This window comes from Hemibagrus wyckioides, linkage group LG22 (assembly GCF_019097595.1).
Source record: "Hemibagrus wyckioides isolate EC202008001 linkage group LG22, SWU_Hwy_1.0, whole genome shotgun sequence".
In the NCBI taxonomy this organism is placed as follows: Eukaryota; Metazoa; Chordata; class Actinopteri; order Siluriformes; family Bagridae; genus Hemibagrus; species Hemibagrus wyckioides.
The window spans coordinates 2,473,241-2,493,240 of NC_080731.1; the positions used below are offsets into that span (position 1 = coordinate 2,473,241).

General features: G+C 43.0%; 1 protein-coding gene across 3 annotated transcripts in view; it reads right to left on the reverse strand.

The window, feature by feature from the left end:
- The window catches only part of sema4c (sema domain, immunoglobulin domain (Ig), transmembrane domain (TM) and short cytoplasmic domain, (semaphorin) 4C), a 71,294-nt gene that overhangs the window by 24,972 nt on the left and 26,322 nt on the right, over positions 1–20,000 (reverse strand). For 2 of the 3 annotated variants that reach the window (XM_058374834.1, XM_058374833.1), the window contains one exon: positions 4,550–5,234. In XM_058374834.1, the coding sequence (XP_058230817.1) occupies positions 4,550–4,652 (103 nt within the window). In that variant the 5' untranslated portion in view covers positions 4,653–5,234. Of the gene's footprint in view, positions 1–4,549; positions 5,235–8,115; positions 8,134–20,000 lie in introns of those variants that run through there. The other variant, XM_058374835.1, reaches the window with a different exon arrangement.

Genomic DNA, 20,000 nt, shown 5'->3' on the forward strand with positions numbered 1-20,000 from the left:
ATTTCAGCGTCCACCTTCGTGAAGGAACTTCCTCAAGGCTTCTCGTCCCTCATGTCTGGGGAAATGCTTTGAGGTAAAAAAAAAAATGGGACGTTTAAGTAAATCATGTATAGGTTTATATCACTGATGACTAGGATAAGGGTAAGAAGAAAACAACGGAATGATAGTGGGAAGTAGAGTAATAAGGACCGATGCCTAGGGGAACACCTTGGGCTAGAGGAAAAGAGGGCCAAGAACCAAACCCTGGGGAAGCCTGTGAGCTAAAGTAGAAAGGGTACAAACTGGCCATTAACCAATCACTGGGGGACACTTTAAACTACTGTTGACCACCTTGGGCTAGAGAATAAGGGAAAAAAGATTGCTGATTGCTGGCAGGATACCTCGAGGTAAAGTAAGAAGGGGGATAAGGATTCATCCCTGTAGATCTTGTAAGCTACAGCAGAAAGGATTAGAACAGATCCTCAGGAGACATCCCGATCTAAATGAGATCAGAAGTAGAAGTTCTACGGTTGTAGAAAAGGCCAAGGACTGATCTCTGGGGGACATTTTGTCTTGAGATAAAATTGAAGGTGGCCAATTATGGATTTTCCAAGGGGTACTGCAGAAAGTGGCTAAGAGGAGAAGCTTGGGGTCAACTTGAACTACAGGAGAAGGGGGGTCATAAATGGATCTATAGGGGACACTTAGAGCTTGAGTAAAAAGGGGTCAAGAGCAGATCCTTGGAGATGTCCTGAGCTTTGGTAAAGGAGATGAACAACTTGAGCTACAGTACATAGGAACAAGAATCCTTCCATGGGGAACACCTTGATCTATAGTACAAGTGGACTGGGGTTAGGGTTAGGGTTAGGGAAAGGGGTAAAGGGTGGATCCTTGGGAGGCACCTTTAGGCCCAGTAGAGCAGTGACAAGAATGGATTGCTAGGGCGACACCTTACAGTAGAAAGGGGAAAATGGGTAGATCCTTGGGAGGCACCTTGAGGCCCTGTAGAGTGGGGACAAGAATGGATTGCTGGGGGACAGCTTGTAGTAGAATGGGGTAAAGGGCAGATCCTTGGGAGACACCTTGAGACCCAGTAGAGCGGGGACAAGAATAGACTGCTAGGGCGACACCTTGCTGTAGAAAGGGGTAAAGAGTGGATCCTTGGGAGGCACCTTGAGGCCCAGTAGAGCAGGGACAAGAATGCATTGCTGGGGGACACCTTGCAGTAGAATGGGGAAAAGGGTAGATCCTTGGGAGACACCTTGAGACCCAGTAGAGGGGGGCAAAGAATGCATTGCTGTGGGGACACCTTGCAGTAGAAAAGGTAAATCCTTGGGGGACTCCGTGAGCTGCGGTATGAAGGTGGCTTGGATGGATCCTTGGGGACCCCTTGAGTGTAGCAGTGGCAGATTTGCATTAGACAGACAGATAGATAGATAGATAGATAGATAGATAGATAGATAGATAGATAGATAGATAGATAGATAGATAGATAGATAGATAGATAGATAGATAGATAGATAGATAGATAGATAGATAGATAGATAGCAGACAAGTCAGTCAATAACAAAGTGACTTAAACAGGTCCTTGGTGTAAAAAATGTCTGAAAAATTGAAAGAAAGTGAAAAATGAGCTGGGCAGGGGAGGCGTCTCACAGCACGTCTGTCTCTCAGCATGTTCTGCTAGTGACCTTTTCATAAAAGTGCCATGGCTTCTTTAATGCTGACAACCTTTACACTCTCATGGGGTGCCATTCACACACACACACACACACACACACAGACACAGACACACAGACACACACTTCAGAGCACAGTGCCGGACTTCGAGACAGAAAAAGAGAGATGTGCAGATGTCATACACACACACACACACACACACTCCAGAGTAGCGAGGCAGTCATTACAGTAATTGGAGGGTAGAGAGATGGAATAGGCTGTCGCTCTGTCTCGCTCTCTTGCTTTGCCGTCCTCAGCACGTTTGGATTTGTGTACTTATACCATCTCTTGGAACTCGTCTTTCATTTTCCGTTAGACTTGCACTTACTCTCTCTCTCTTTCGCTCCGTCTCTTTTTCATCTCTTTCTGTCTCTCGGGATGGCGTGGCACTGAACTTGGACTCCATTTTAAACACTGCAGTTTCCCTAGTGTTTAGCAAAGTTAATAAGCAGAGAGGCTGGTATCCCTTTTCCACTGACACGGACCAAGAAACTAGCTAACCTTAAAGAGATTTCCACACTAGAAGTGACGCCAGGCTCCTTTTCATTTTCAATTAGAGCCTAAGGGCAGGCAAAAGGCTGGATATAGCTTGCAGGCTCGCCTTGAGAGCACACGCTTAGCCGTTTTATTTTTTATTTTTGGAAAAGTTTAAGGTGAAAAACTTTTAGAGTCATCATTTTTAGATAACTATACATCTTGCTAACTGGTTCAGTTGACACAGAAACAGAAAATGAGGTAAATTTTTCCTCAGCCATGTCAGTGTCATTTTCAAGCTAGCATGTGAGTCGTTTCTGTTCACCCGCTATCTACACCTGCTATCCAAGCTAGCTTGCTAAGTTATCTGTAACGTTGTAGCATATGGATAAAATATATGCAGTATACGGAGAAGCCATAGATGCATGTAGCATCAACATCACCAGGATGACTGATGAAGGTCAGCGCAAATCAGAAGCGAAGCGAGATGACAAGCTAGCGGAAATTACCTAGCTTATTGATCATGAAAAACCAATTTACTCAAGTTTAGTGTGCTAGCTTCGTACTGCTTCAGTTGTTGTCATCATGCTAATAACACGACTCCACCACTGAGCCCTAGATTTTATTTTCAGACTCGCTGGAACTGAAGACGTTTTGCCAGCCAGGAACCGGCTCATTTGTGGTGGAATTTTAGAACGTTCTGAGACTAGCATCTCAGTGTGGGTGAAAATGTGCTAACGGAGAGACAAGGAGAGAAAATGAGTTCATATCAGAGAGAGAGAGAGAGAGAGAGAGAGAGAGATGATGATGATGGACGTATATGTGTATGTGTGTGTGCGTGTGTGTGTGGACTTGTAGCCACAATTCACTCGAACTGAACAAGGGGAGGGCTTGGGGTGGGGTTGAATATTATCTTCACTTTAATCTCTACACACACACACACACACACACACACACACACACACACATGAATATACTGGCTGAGATCTAAATCCCTTGGCTGCCAGTCTAAGCACTCTACACACACACACACACACACACACACACGTCTCTCTCTCTCATATAGTGCACACAGGGTTCATGTTTATGTGGTTTGGGACACACACGACCTGGAACAGTAGTTAAACACACTCTCCGTATATTTTTCTTCTCTCTCTTTTCGCCATTTCGCTTCCATTTATGGTGTTAAGAAACCATCCTACCATCTCACAGCCAGTGTGTGTGTGTGTGTGTGTGTGTGTGTGTGTGTGTCTAACACTATGTTTGTTTGACTACCTGCAATCTGGTGGGTGTACGACTATATGCTTTTAGATCACTACCTGTTGTTTTAGTGCACTGTGTGCTGGCTGTCAGTGAGGTTCTCCACTTTCCACAACCATATCATCTACACACACACACACACACACACACACACAGACACAAACAGAGCAAGAGAAAAAAACAGGAACACTGCAACAGCGAGAGAAAAGGAGAACGAGAACAAATGAAGCGAGGGAGCGAGGGAAGGAGCGAGTGAGGGCAGAAAAGCGAGTGCTTTTATGCCAGAGCCAGTAAAGGCGTGCAGTAACCTGATCGGCCTGAGAACGAGAGAAGGAGGAGGGAGCCGAGCAAAGAAAAAGGCTGAGAGGTAAAAAAAAAACCAAGGTAACAAGAGAGTGAGAAAGACTGAGAGAGAGAGAGGAGAGAGAGAGAGAAAGAGAGAGAGAGAAAGAGAGAAAGCAGGTAGGAGATGAAGGACACAAAGGAGCTGAAGAAGCCGAAGCCTGCATGCGCACTACGCTAGCGCTCCGGCTGAGGGGTGTGTCTGAACTCGTCTGTAACGCCGCTCGCTAACAAACCTGTCAATCATCATACTGCGTGTTCTGAATAAAGATTTTTATGCCTTTTATGTCTTTAGCAAAGAAAAATTTGGCCAAAGATTCACTGTCGCTCCTTTTTCTAAATAATTTCACTCAAACACATTCTTGGTTAAATAGTTCCTCTAGTATCGGACATGTCTAATCTATACTCATTTAAAATATCCAATTTGAATATCTGATTTTGTTGGAAAATGCATCAGACATGGAAAAAAATGAAAGAGTATCAATTCGCTGAGGAAAAACCTGTTCGGAAAACTGATTTCAGGTGCGAAATGCTTGCTTGTGTCAATCATTTTAAGTCCTGGGGGCGGAGCTTAGTGCCCAGGGGATGGGCTTATGGGAGTGAATGATTGACAGTTGACTAATTCTTTTAAATTATTAATAATAAATGTTTAAAGCACCATGTAGGTGTAAAAAAAATTGTCTGTAAATAATACAGACCAGTGTTTCCAGTATAAACCGGTCAGTGCTGCTGGACAGAATGATTATGTAATGGTTTTTGATGATCAGTTACTCACCGTGATATCGGATGGTCTTGCGTGGGACTGGGTTCCAGTTCACACAGTTCACATTTTCCAGACTAATCACCAGCATCATGAGCAGGACTTTAGCCCCACCCATTTCTCCAGGTATCCTCGTTATGATTGGATATAAATTGGAAAATATCTGATAATGATATTTGGTTCCAGTTGGAAGATGATGGTCCTGATTAGATGGCTGGTATTTCCAGATGTTGGAAAGGAGAACTAATGAACTGGTAGATTGGTAGACTGGTATTAGTTCTGACTGGACCACTGTTGGTTCTTAATGGTTCTGATTGGACCACTGTTGGTTCTCAATGGTTCTGATTGGACCACTCTTGGTTCTCAATGATTCTGATTGGACCACTGGTGGTTCTTGTTGGTTCTGACTGGACCACTGTTGGTTCTCAATGGTTCTAACTGGACCACTGTTGGTTCTCAATAGTTCTGATTGGACCCCTGGTAGTTCTTGCTGGTTCTGATTGGACCACTGTTGGCTCTGGTTATTGATGGCTCAAGCGAGAAATCTTGGTATGCTCCAATAACTTGGATTGGGGAATCTTGACGTTGCGGTTCTGGTTCAGCAGAGGCTATGTGTCAGATGTTCTATGCTTTCAGAGCACAGAAATGCTTCAGACTGGACAATGAGCCGTAGGAGTCCTCGATAATGACCTCTGTCACCCTGTATGGGGAAAAAAAGAAACATAAAATAAATGTAAGCAAAAGTAATTGCGGAAAAAAACTTCTCCCGATGCCTTCGGGCTAGGCAACAAAACGGAACGTTAAATCTACAGCTCCATTTGAGAAGTACATTGTTTTGAAATGCGCAGTCTGTGTGTTAATTTAACACCAGTGATTTAGCTGTGCGCCGGACTGGAACATTGTTTAGTAAAGATGGGGGGGGGGTGTCGGAGGGGGGGGGGGGTGTAGAATAGCGGGATTGCTGTCGAGACAATTTAATGACAGTGTGTGCAGCTAAAAAAAAAAAAATCCTATTGAAATGTTTTGGCAGAGAACCAGCTAAACCATGAATGACTGTCAGAACACGGCGGCATCAACACGGCCCACTTCAGCATCGTTTATAGGAGAAATACATCAAACATCCCTGACAACCTGCGAAGAAATGAGGGATGGCCTTGTAATTATAATGGGACAGCTGCATACTGAGAAAAAAGTCTTATTAGGCCAGAGGCGAGAGAGAGAGAGAGAGGTAGAGAGAGAGAGAGATCGTAAGGTACACTCAGCCTTAACAATTCAGCCTTAATCAGCACGTTTCACCTGTTTGTTTCTGTTATAAAAAAAAAAAAAAAACGAGGGGAAATTAAGGGAGCGATAACATTTGCTCGAGTGTAGAGTACACAAAGTAAACCCACTGACTTTTAAAACATGCCTTAAATGTCACACTGAATTATACAGCCTGATATTAAAAAACAATGAAGAAGAAAAAAAACACACACACAAGAAACTCCTCCTGTCACCCAGTAGTGTTTTTTTTTTAATAAACAAAAAATTATTTATTTATTTATTTTTAGAAATAAAAGGTCTGGCTGAGTGATAAACGCTCCTTCTGCCATTTACCGCAATTGAGATGCAGGTCTCAGTAACAACAAACTCGCAGCTCGCATTGATTTCTGTCTGTGTTTGTCTGGATTCTGTCTGTGTTTGTCTGGATTCTGTCTGTGTTTGTCTGGATTCTGTCTGTGTTTGTCTGGATTCTGTCTGTGTTTGTCTGGATTCTGTCTGTGTTTGTCTGAAACTGGATTGAGAAAAGAATTTGGATTTAAGCGTTCACATGCAAGTTTTTGTTTTCCTAGTTACCGGATCGTTTCAGATCTACACCTCTTCTTTTGATCCGGAATTACATTCATCTCGAGCTCGATCCCGTCCACTGTGGTGTTTACAAGAAGATCTATTCGATCCGGTTTAAATCTCAATACGGATTATTTGGCTGAATGTAAACGTACTGAATGTGACGACGCAGCTTTTAAAGAAATCTGGATTTAGATTTGGATCTGTAATGAAGAAAAACTGCATTGTTTCTGCAGATGATGGAAGTACTGAAAATACAGTAAACATCATATAAAAGTGATATTTCTATATAAACCGAATTCTAATACGCAGTGTAGATCTGCATAAAATAAATCAGTTTAAATCTATTAATCAGTCTGCTTTATCAACTTCTTACTATTCTTCTAACTGGTGTTCATTTCCACTATATACTGAATAAACACTTTGCTCATAAAAAAGCACACCCTCCAACTGCACCCCCCCCCCTGACAACAATATTTTTTTCTGCAATATTGAAGCTTAAATATCTGAAAAAGCGTCTCAGTCTCAGGCACTGATTTCCAATTTTTTAAATGTGAGATAAATCTTCAGAATGCTCATTCCATTAACACTTCTAGCACTTCCTAAAGGGTCGTTCTCTAACATGTGAATTGAGATACGCTCCGTTTTCTGAATTTTCCCGACGTCTGAGATGCAAATTCCGGAAGAGCTTTGCTCCGTACACAATATATCCTCCGATCTATTTTGGAGGCACAGCGTAGGAGATTGGAAATGCATTTCTCTTCGATTTTTTTTTTCCCATCATGGCTGGAATGAGTGGAGAGCAAAGCTGTGCAAACCGAACAGGAGATTGAAAAGGCCTTCTCCCAAATCTATACACACACACACACACACACACACACACGAAGAAGAACGGAGGAAGATGTCAAGAGGGAAAAAGCCTCGGTGCTGGATGACCTTTCCGTCGGCTGCTTTTGGGACGAGGACTTTCACTCGAGCGCTAATTACTGCCTACAAATTAGAGACGAGACGGGTCGAGGTATCGCGTTGTGTCCCGATAATCCCACCAGCTGCCTAGATTCTCTGCCGGCAAGGGGGCGGAGCACGAACGCTCCCAGGAAAAGCGTGTGTGCTTTGCGTGTGTATATCAGGGACAGAATGTTTTGACCCGGATTTTCCCCCGAGGAAAACAAGCCGCCGTGTTTGTTCCGGTCTGCGTAGATGCCGGGAAGAGGAAGAGGTCAAGTATCGAGCGATGGCCAGTCTCAAATGTCTAGAGTGCCATCGATCTTTTACTCCTCCTCTTAGCCGTACGGAACCGGTGACCTCTGACCTCTAACCTTCCACCCCTCAGGTGCTCATAAACAAGCAGGTTGCTGCGAGGCAGGAGAGAGAAGATCAGATGAAATGAAATGATGGTTGGATGTAAAGGGAAAAACCCTCTTCAAAAGAGTCTCACGCTCTTCTCCTTCCCTCTCTCCTCCTCCTTCTCTCCCTCCATCACTCCTTCCTGCTCTGAAGTACACAAAGCCCAGCGGTCAGCGGGAGACAGATGGAAATCTAGTCAACATCCGAAGGCCGTCACTCAGAGGACAGTTCGAGAGCTCCACTAGGGTGCAACAGCATGAGAGCTCGAGTTCCATAGCAATCACACACACACACACACACACACACACACACACACACACTGCTGCTGCTTTTATCATGAAACTCAAATAATAAAAAAACATTTTCATGACCCTTGATATTTATGTCTTTGTGATTCACAAACTCACCGTCTTCACACTGGAATCCCTGCAACACAACACACAACAACACAACACACATCAACACAACAACACAACACACAACAACACAACACACATCAACACAACACACAACAACACAACTCACATCAACACAACACACAACTCACATCAACACAACACAACACACAACAACACAACACACATCAACACAACACACAACAACACAACTCACATCAACACAACACAACACACAACAACACAACACACATCAACACAACACACAACAACACAACTCACATCAACACAACACACAACACACATCAACACAACACACAACAACACAACACACATCAACACAACACACAACAACACAACAACACAACAACACAACACAACTCACATCAACACAACACACAACAACACAACACACAACAACACAACACACATCAACACAACACACAACAACACAACTCACATCAACACAACACAACACACAACACAACACACATCAACACAACACACAACAACACAACAACACAACACACATCAACACAACACACATCAACACAACACAACACACAACAACACAACTCACATCAACACAACACACATCAACACAACACACAACAACACAACTCACATCAACACAACACAACACACAACAACACAACTCACATCAACACAACACACATCAACACAACACACAACAACACAACTCACATCAACACAACACACATCAACACAACACACAACACACAACAACACAACTCACATCAACACAACACACAACAACACAACACACAACAACACAACACACATCAACACAACACACAACAACACAACTCACATCAACACAACACACATCAACACAACACACAACAACACAACACACAACAACACAACTCACATCAACACAACACACATCAACACAACACACAACAACACAACTCACATCAACACAACACACAACAACACAACTCACATCAACACAACTCACATCAACACAACACACAACACACAACAACACAACACACATCAACACAACACACAACAACACAACACACATCAACACAACACACAACAACACAACACACATCAACACAACACACATCAACACAACACACAACAACACAACTCACATCAACACAACACAACACACAACAACACAACTCACATCAACACAACACACATCAACACAACACACAACACACAACAACACAACTCACATCAACACAACTCACATCAACACAACACAACACACAACAACACAACACACATCAACACAACACACAACAACACAACTCACATCAAGACAACACACAACAACACAACTCACATCAACACAACACACAACACAACACACATCAACACAACACACATCAACACAACACACAACAACACAACTCACATCAACACAACACACAACACAACACACATCAACACAACACACATCAACACAACACAACACACAACAACACAACTCACATCAACACAACACACATCAACACAACACACAACAACACAACACACATCAACACAACACACATCAACACAACACACATCAACACAACACACAACAACACAACTCACATCAACACAACACACAACAACACAACACACAACAACACAACTCACATCAACACAACACACATCAACACAACACAACACACATCAACACAACACAACACACATCAACACAACACACATCAACACAACACAACACACAACAACACAACTCACATCAACACAACACACATCAACACAACACACAACAACACAACTCACATCAACACAACTCACATCAACACAACACAACACACAACAACACAACACACATCAACACAACACAACAACACAACACACAACAACACAACACACATCAACACAACACACATCAACACAACACACATCAACACAACACAACACACAACAACACAACTCACATCAACACAACTCACATCAACACAACACAACACACAACAACACAACACACATCAACACAACACACATCAACACAACACACAACAACACAACTCACATCAACACAACACACAACAACACAACACACATCAACACAACAACACAACTCACATCAACACAACACACAACAACACAACTCACATCAACACAACACACAACAACACAACAACACAACACACAACAACACAACACACATCAACACAACACAACACACATCAACACAACACAACACACATCAACACAACTCACATCAACACAACACAACACACATCAACACAACACAACACACATCAACACAACACAACACACATCAACACAACTCACATCAACACAACACACATCAACACAACACAACACACATCAACACAACTCACATCAACTCAAATCAACTCAACTTACTTCACCATCACTCTCAGATCTACACACACACACTTAAATCAACACAACTCAAATCACACCACAACTCACATCAACACAAAAACCCAACAGTTTTACTCACCAACTCTAACACACATCTCCATAACTTTACAGCTCAATGATTCAACCCGCACAACAACCCAACACAACTGTACTACACGGGACATCTGGCCTGTGGTTCACATGTGGGTGATGGAGGTGGATTAGCAGGCTGAGGGATTAATACTGTCATTTCTCTTTAGCCTTCATTGTCTAGTTAGCGTTTCTGACTCTTCAACAGACATTTTCTACTGTGTCAGCTCTGTTCAAACCTGTTTAAACCACTTTTAACGTGTGTGTGTGCGCGTGTGTGAGCTCATCTTTAAATCAAGGACATTCTCACTCAGCAAAACGACGTCTCACTTTTCCGCACTTCCCTTTTTTCTCATTCACGTGTGATGATAAAATGCTGTATTGATCTTCTGCGCCTAATAAACGACGGTCTGAACGCTCCGGTCCAATGTCCGGACTCATCTGGTTGACAAATTCCCTACACATTAGACAGTCTTTAGAATTCACCGCCGGAAACCAAGTAACAAATCACTGCGTGACACCGACCGACCCCGAAGGGGACGAAAGAGAAAGCAGAGCCAAGACACGAAGGACAGCGGGAGCTAAATAACATTCTCTTCCAGATAAACGAGGTCGTTTTTGTTCTGTGGCTAAATAAGGAAGTAACGGAGTAAGGGTCAGCTTTGGTTAAGGAGGCGTGGCCTATCTGCCTGTCAGTTACAGTGAAGAGAGCATCATAAATATTGTTTTATCGAAGCATCTCTGAATTATAGCATATTAAATCACTGGCTAAATGAAAGCCGTCTGTTATGTATTTATTCATCAGCCACATCAGATCGTTGATCACATTTGGAGATTATCATCTCCGAAAGAGATATGCACCACTAGAACAGAGTGTTCTCCGAGCTGCTCATTTGCATTCAGTCTGACTATTTATATCTGCAGGAATTACACAAGTCACAACAAAGAATTCACACAAGCACATTGCTGTGCTTTCTTCCCAACTTACTAAGACTCCCACTCAGAGAAAACATCATAACATCACAAAAAAGAAAAGAGAGGGACAGTTAAGAGCGGATTAGTGGGCGTGTCTTTCTACCTGGGTATGAACCCAATTCGATATTGATATATTCTAAGGCAAAATCGATTGCTTAAGGAATTCTCTTGTCATGTTAGCATGGTGACTAACACAACACCTGAGTATTTCCACGTCTGAGCTCAAAGACACGCCCACTTACAGGTGTTGCCATATATGGAATCAGACACCCCCATATTTCTATAAAGGAACTCATTTTTGAGAAGTGAACTTTAAGACGAGCCAAGACTGTAATAATCAGTATGAGCTCAAAGTCACGCCCACATTGCCATATATGGTCTTCGAAATGCACCAATGAAAAGGGTTTCAGCTATAGTTCTGTGTATAGACACAACATCTCATCAATATGTCCATATATATATATAGATAGATAGATAGATAGATAGATAGATAGATAGATAGATAGATAGATAGATAGATAGATAGATAGATAGATAGATAGATAGATAGATAGATACAGTCTCAACTATATATCCATTTACTGATTCAAGTCTTGACTATATTTCCATATATGGACATAATCTCACATATATTTAAGTAAAGTCCTTCCTGTATTTTCATATATGGGCACAGTCCTGCCTTCAGGTAAGAATATGGACTCAAGGTTTCTGCTATACTTCCATATATGGATTAAAGTCTTGCATATATTTGAGAATATATTTCCATATATGGACCCTAGTCCCACCTCTACTTCCATATATGGACTCAAGTCCCACCTGTATGTCCATATATGGACAGAGTCTCACGTACATTGATGTATAGAGGAAGTATAGCTCAAGATTCTGTTTCCGTATATAGACACAGCCATGCCTATATTTTAGTATACGGATTCGAAGTTTCTGTTATACTTCCATATATGGACTCAAAGTCCCACCTACTTCTAATAACACCTAGATGCCAAAATTGTAACTCTGCAGCTCCTCCCATATTAGCACTAAACCCCGCCCACTTATCTGACCTCCAAACCAGCCATTATTAAGAGAGGAAGGAGAATGTTTGGCCTGTGCTGATGGTGACAGACCACGCAGCTGGCATGTATGCGTGTGTGTGTGTGTGTGTGTGTGTCTGCGCTGAAAGTGCGATGATGCTGGGAGTGGGAGTGTGAACGAGTGGGAGTGTGACACCTCGTGCATGCCTGTTAAGCGTGTGTGTGTTGGCAAGTTGCGCTCTGTTTGATTAGCCAATGATAGGGAATGAAAGCCAGATCATCAAGCAGAGTTTGATCAGCTGCGGAGAACACACATACCATCATCATCCACGCTGTCACACACACACACACACACACCGTCCATGATGTGACCATGGCGAGAAAAAGAACTAGGGTTAATGAAAGATCGATCTCTCAGTCTAATTATTCATTCTGCTGTTGAGTCTCTCTCTCTTTCTCTCTCTCTTTAAATCTGTCTATCTGTTCTCTCTCTTTTGCTTTATCATTAAATCTCTCTCTCTTTCTCTGACCTTGTGCTGTCAGCTGTTTTAATGAAGCTTAAACTAACGCACCGGTGGTGTGTATATGGGTGTGTAAACTGTCCATGTAGCATGGGGTATGAAATGATAAGCTGGTTCATGCTGTCACTTGCTCTCTCTCTCTCTCTCTCTCTCTCTCTCTCTCACACACACACACACACACAGTCATTTATTTCTGAAAAAAAAAAAAAAATCTATATTTTTATTGAGGAATCCATTTTCTCAAGAACTCTTGACACGCACCTGAAAGGAAAAAGCGAGTGAAAGCATCGGAGCGTCTCTTGACTCTGTTCTTACCCATAAACCCTCTGTGCATACACACACACACACACACACACACTGTTTAAGTGTTAAAACCTGACTTTAGTTAAAAAATGTTTTGAACTGAAATCCTGACTAATCAGAAGGACAGCAGTAATAATGTAATAAAATAATCCAATAAGCTGAAACACCTCCAGCCTCAGCTACAAGCACAATATCACCATTACTACTAATTAAAGATATTAAATTAGCATTTTGTTTAATCTGGTCAGCCTCGGATAATGTTAAAACAGCTTGCTACACACACACACACACACACACACACACACACCACCTACGCCTTTGTTTGGCATCTCTGCAACCTGTTTCTTGCTTGAAACCTCCATCCTGTGAGCCATTGAGGAGTTTAATCACCTCTCCCCCCCTCTCTCTCTTTCTCTCTTTTTTCTCTCCCTCTCCCTCCCGCTCTCTCTCTCTCTCTCTCTCTCTCTCTCTCTCTCTCACTTTTGCTCTCTCTCTCTCTCTCTCTCTCTCTCTCTTTCGCTCTCTCTCTCTCACTTTTGCTCTCTCTCTCTCTCTCTTTCGCTCTCTCCCTCTCTCTCTCTCTCTCTCCCCCGCTGCGTCTGAATTCCAAACACAGACTCGTGTTGGCGTGACAGGGTGCAAAAGGTCAGTCCTGTTTCTTCGTTCTAGGGGCAAGTGGAGCGAGGGAAGAGGAGGAGGAGTGAAGGAGCAGGTAGACGCTTCTCTGCACTCGTTCGCTGTGCTGTCGATCCTGTGGACCGAGCGCTAATGGGGCATCACGCTGAGCTGGCGCAGAGCACGCCTGCTGCTGCTGCTGCTGCTGCTGTACATTACGGGAAACACACCTTCAGACACACACACACACACACCTTCAGACACACACACACACCTTCAGACACACACACACACACAGAAAACTGATCGATGCAGGAAGAGACAGAGATTGAGGCAAAAAAAAGTAAGTAAAAAGAGAAAAACAGAAAGACAAACATGGAATTTTTAATGATCTGCTCAGCACAGTTAGACCGCAAGAGCATGTTCTCCACTCTCATGGTGTGTGTGTGTGTGTGTGTGTGTGTGTGTTGGAGTAGTCGAATCAATTTTTATCACCCCAGTGCACAATATGTGATGAAATATCAAATCTAAAACACACAGTGTAAGACAAGAGCAATACACCGAATCACACACACACATACACACACACACATACACACACACACACACACACACACTCCAGAAGTGAAGCAGAACTGCCTTGGGAAATACTCAGCGGTGGTTTACTTCTCAGTTTTTTGTTCATCTTCTCAACTTCCTGTTCTTCCTGCTTCTCTACACAGACTCCGCCCACTAACAATCAAACGATATCCCTTATTAGCCAATCAGCGTTTGTTTTCTGATAACTCCGCCTACCAGAAGCTTTACAATTTCCCATTAGCGCGTCGTTAGTAGTAGATATAAATGTTACTGTTTTTTTAGTATGATGTAAATATTATTTCAGATCGTCACACTCCTCAGCCAATCAGATTCCGTTTTATTGGCCTCAATTAGTGTAAACTAGTGTGTAGCTGAGTCGCTAGCAGTTTATTTACCTCATGCCCGCTCACACGACAGCGCTGAACGCTTTATACTTAATCTATAATCTGTTAAAAAGATTAGATCTGAACAGATTGAGACCTTTTCAGGCAAACACCTGATCTGTTTATTTCTTAAAAAACAGATGAAAAACAGATTAGCAGATAGAAATTTCCCCCTTCCTCATACCCCTCCCCCACACCCCTATCCCCATGTCACACCCCTCCCCCACAACGCTATCCTTATACCCCTTTCCTACACCCCTATCCTCATATCATACCCTTCCCCCACACCCCATCCTCAAACCCCTCCCCCACACCTCTATCCTCATATTATACCCTTCCCCCACACCCCATCCTCAAACCCCTCCCCCACACCCCTATCCTCATACCCCTCCCCAACATGATATCCTCATATCATACCCCTCCCCCACACCACTATCCTCATACCCCTCCCCCACACTGCTATCCTTATACCTCTCCCCCACACCCCATCCTCATACCCCTCCCCCACACCCCTATCCTCATATCATACCCCTCCCCCACACCCCTATCCTTATCCCCCACCCTCTATCCTCATATTATACCCTTCCCCCACACCCCTATCCTTATACCCCTCCCCCACACCCCTATCCTTATACCCCTTCCCCACAGCCCTATCCTCATACCCCACCCCCAACCCAGGACAACAATTAATGCGTTATCATTATTATTGATCAGGGTTCAAGTCTGCACACTGCCTTCTCTGTACTTCCTTTACGGCTTGTTTTGATGGCTGTAGCTTGGTGTTGTTAGCACATAATGGAGTTGTGTGAGTGGACCGGAGTAGTTTAAGCGCAGGTATACTGATGTATTATAAAGTACTTTACTTCTACAGCAATTATAGATCCAGTGAATTATTTTTAAACTGCCGTCTGTGAGCCTCGTCGAGTCTGTAAAGGCCGGTGTGAGGAAGTAAACTTTTGGCATGGAGCTTCTACCTTTTCTGAAATATCAGACGAGTGGATTATGTTCCACACACTGAGTTAACGTTAATCTATTCAATTTCCTGTCTAGTCAAACCTTCATCATCATCATCATTGTGATCATCATCATTATCGTCATCTGAGAGAGAGAGAGAGAGAGAGAGAGAGAGAGACAGAGACAGAGAGAGAGACAGAGAGAGACAGACAGAGAGAGGTAAAGAGTGGGAGAGAGAGAGAGACAGACAGAGAGAGAGAGAGAGAGAGAGAGAGAGAGAGACATTTACCAGAAGGTAAGAGAGATCAATAGCGGATATGGTGTGTGATGCAGAGGGAGGATTGGATGGCAATAAAAGGGCAGATCAGGTTTAAATAACATCCATCGGAAGTGTGTGTGTGTGTGTGTGTGAGTGAGAGAGTGTGTGTGTGTGTGTGTGTGTGTGAGAGAGTGTGTGTGTGTGTGTGTGATGGGTTAGAGATATAATTATTATGCTGTATAAGCATCTGCACAGTGTAATGTACAGTTTATAAATGATACAGAGAAACATGAAGCGAGGCGGAAGGCTGCTGTCAGTGTCTGTTCTTCCCACACAAATAATAACACAGACAAATAAGAGAGTGAGACAGGTCCTGCTGGAGAGACAGACAGAAGAAAACTGAGACTGAGTGAGAAAGAAAAATTGTGACAGAGGGTGAAACAGTAAGAGTTAGACAGAAAAAAGAGTGATTTGACAGAAGAGTGAGACAGATTGTGTAACAAACAAAGAGTGAGAAAGACAAAGGGCGAGACAAAAGGAGAGTGAGACAGACAGAGTGCAGCAGTAAGAGAGTAAGAAAGAAAGTGAGACAGACAGAGTGTGGCAGAAAGAGAGTGAATAAGAGAGTGAGACAGGCAGAAAAAGGGTGTGATAGAGAGAAAGACATTAACAGTGAGACAAAAAAGTGAGACAGATTGTGTAAAAGACAGAGAGTGAGACAAAAGGAGAGTGAGAAAAAGTGATACAGAGAGTGAGAAAGACAAAGAGTGAGACAGATAGAGAGTGAGACACAAAAGAAAGCGACAGACAAGGTGAGACATGTAGAGAGTAAGAGATAGAGAGTGAGACTTGAAGAGAGTGAGACAGATAGATGGTGGGAGAAAGAGGGTGAGACAGATCAAGAGTGAGCCCAATAAAGAGTGAGACAGAAAGAGAGTGAGACAGATGGAGAGTGAGACATATAGATTGTGAGACAAATTAAGAGTGAGACAGATGGAGAGTGAGATATAGATTGTGAGACAAATTGAGAGTGAGACAGTTGGAGAGTGAGGCAGATGGAGAGTGAGACATATAGATTGTGAGACAAATTGAGAGTGAGAAAGCTGGAGAGTGAGGCAGATGGAGAGTGAGACATATAGATTGTGAGACAAATTGAGAGTGAGACAGTTGGAGAGGGAGGCAGATGGAGAGTGAGACATATAGATTGTGAGACAAATTGAGAGTGAGACAGCTGGAGAGTGAGGCAGATGGAGAGTGAGACATATAGATTGTGAGACAAATTGAGAGTGAGACAGCTGGAGAGTGAGGCAGATGGAGAGTGAGACATATAGATTGTGAGACAAATTGAGAGTGAGACAGCTGGAGAGTGAGGCAGATGGAGAGTGAGACATATAGATTGTGAGACAAATTGAGAGTGAGACAGTTGGAGAGTGAGGCAGATGGAGAGTGAGACATATAGATTGTGAGACAAATTGAGAGTGAGACAGCTGGAGAGTGAGGCAGATGGAGAGTGAGACATATAGATTGTGAGACAAATTGAGAATGAGACAGCTGGAGAGTGAGGCAGATGGAGAGTGAGACATATAGATTGTGAGACAAATTGAGAGTGAGACAGCTGGAGAGTGAGGCAGATGGAGAGTGAGACATATAGATTGTGAGACAAATTGAGAGTGAGACAGCTGGAGAGTGAGGCAGATGGAGAGTGAGACAGATAAAGAGTGGAGCAACATTAGAGGAAGAAAATGACAGAGGTGGAGAAATTGCCAGCAGTTATTTTTTCAGAACTGAAAGAAGACAGAACCTTTTTTCTTTTGTGTGTGTGTGTGTGTGTGTGTGAGTGTGTATGTGTGTGTGTGTGTGGTGAGGAGGTGGTAGTGACTTGTCTTGTTTTCCTCACATCGTTATCAGAGACAATCTAAGGCACACAATCCAACGTTTATTTTATCTCCACACACACACACACACTCACACACACACACTCTCTCACACACACACTCTCACACACACACACACACTCTCTCTCACACACACTCTCACTCACACACACACACTCTCTCACACACACACTCTCATTCACACACACACACACACTCTCACACACACACTCTCTCTCACACACACACACTCTCTCTCACACACACACACTCTCTCTCACACACACACACACACTCACACACACACTTGCTTAGCACAGATTTCATCACTTCATCCCTCTTTATCTCTCTATTATCTCTCTCTCTCTCTCTCTCTCTCTTCTTTTTTCTCTCCCACTATCTTCCATCCAAAAGGAATAAACAGGAGGATTTCCATGTACACATTTAAATCAGATTTTACTTTAAACTTCACTTTTAGCAACATCTCTCTTAACCTCGCTAGCTGTTTAGCTGTGCATTTCGCTAATCCACTGACGATCCATGGTGTAGCACTAGCCAGCTAGCTGCGTATATTTAATACCATCATTTATCTAATTATTTAGCTAATATTCTGCTAATGACAGTTAACTTCTTTCAGCAAATAGTTTGAGAGGATCAAACAGCCATCGCTATAGCAACAGCAGTCCGCTAAATAACACGGCTAGCGATCTAAAGCTAGCGTTTTAGCACGGTAAAGTGACAGCAGCATTAGTTTTAACTTCATATTTGTTTGTAAACCGGGGTTTTTTTCCCGCCATTTTGTGCTAAACTTTCCCGCTAACTTTCTCTCGCCTTCAATATGCCGCCTACCAAGGGATCGGCGTTCCGATTGGAACCCGAGCCTCCCGCTGTCTCCGTCTCGTCCTCTAAGGAAAGCGATTCCTGACAGAACTCGTTCTTTTTCCTCCAGCGTTTCCTCGAGTGCCTGTAATCTTCGCTCGTCTTCTCCGCCGCCACTCCTCCTCTCCTCTTTTCTCTCTCGACTCTTTCCATCTGTTCTTGTCTCCACAGCCAAAAAAACAAAAAAAAAAACCTTTCTCTCTTTTTTGTCGTTTCTCTGCTCTCACATTGTCTCGCTTCGCCTCCGTACAAAATTTAAATTAGCTTTAAAGGTGCAATCTGTGTTTTTTTTTTCCGGACGCTTTCATGTGTTTTCTCCACGTCACGTTTGACACGCTACGTGCGTTATGTGGTTACATCATCAAGCTCGACTTTATTCACAATATTTCTCCATCTGTTAGCGTGTTTCTTTTATGCTTCGTCGTCGCTGCTAACCATATCCCGTCTTAAAATCACTGATTTAACCTCAAATTATTCTTTTGACGCGCAGCTAAAAACAAAACGGAAAACATCTGGTTGTAAATCCAAGCTAAGTGCGAGAGGGTAACGTTGTTATAACATTCCAAGAATGTTACTTCAGCGACATTGAAACTTCTGTCTAGCGTTTTTGGGGGTGTGGCTTTGCAGGAAATACTGAAGGAGGGGCTACCTTCCAAAATGGCTGACTGCACCTTTAATTTGCCACAATTAACGCTGAAACCTTGCTGCATTGCTAATATGTTCATTTCTGCTAGCGTGTAGCTAGCTACTGCTGAGCTAGCTGTCTTCTGAATGGATGACAAAGCAACAAAGCATAATTCCTGGAGTAGCAGGGCTAGCGTATATACACCAACAAACAGTATTACACTTCCTCTACATTTACGCTAGAGGATTAGGATTAGCTTACATTTCTTCTTCTTCTTTTTCTTCTTTGTTTTCGTTTCGTTTTAAATTTCATTTGCTAGCTGCTTTGCTCAGTCTGGGAAGGAGTTTTTCTGACATTAAAGCTTCTTGGCGTCACACACACACACACACACACAAAAGGTCAAAATGGTCGAGAGAGAGAGAGAGAGAGAAGGAGAGAGAGTGAGAGA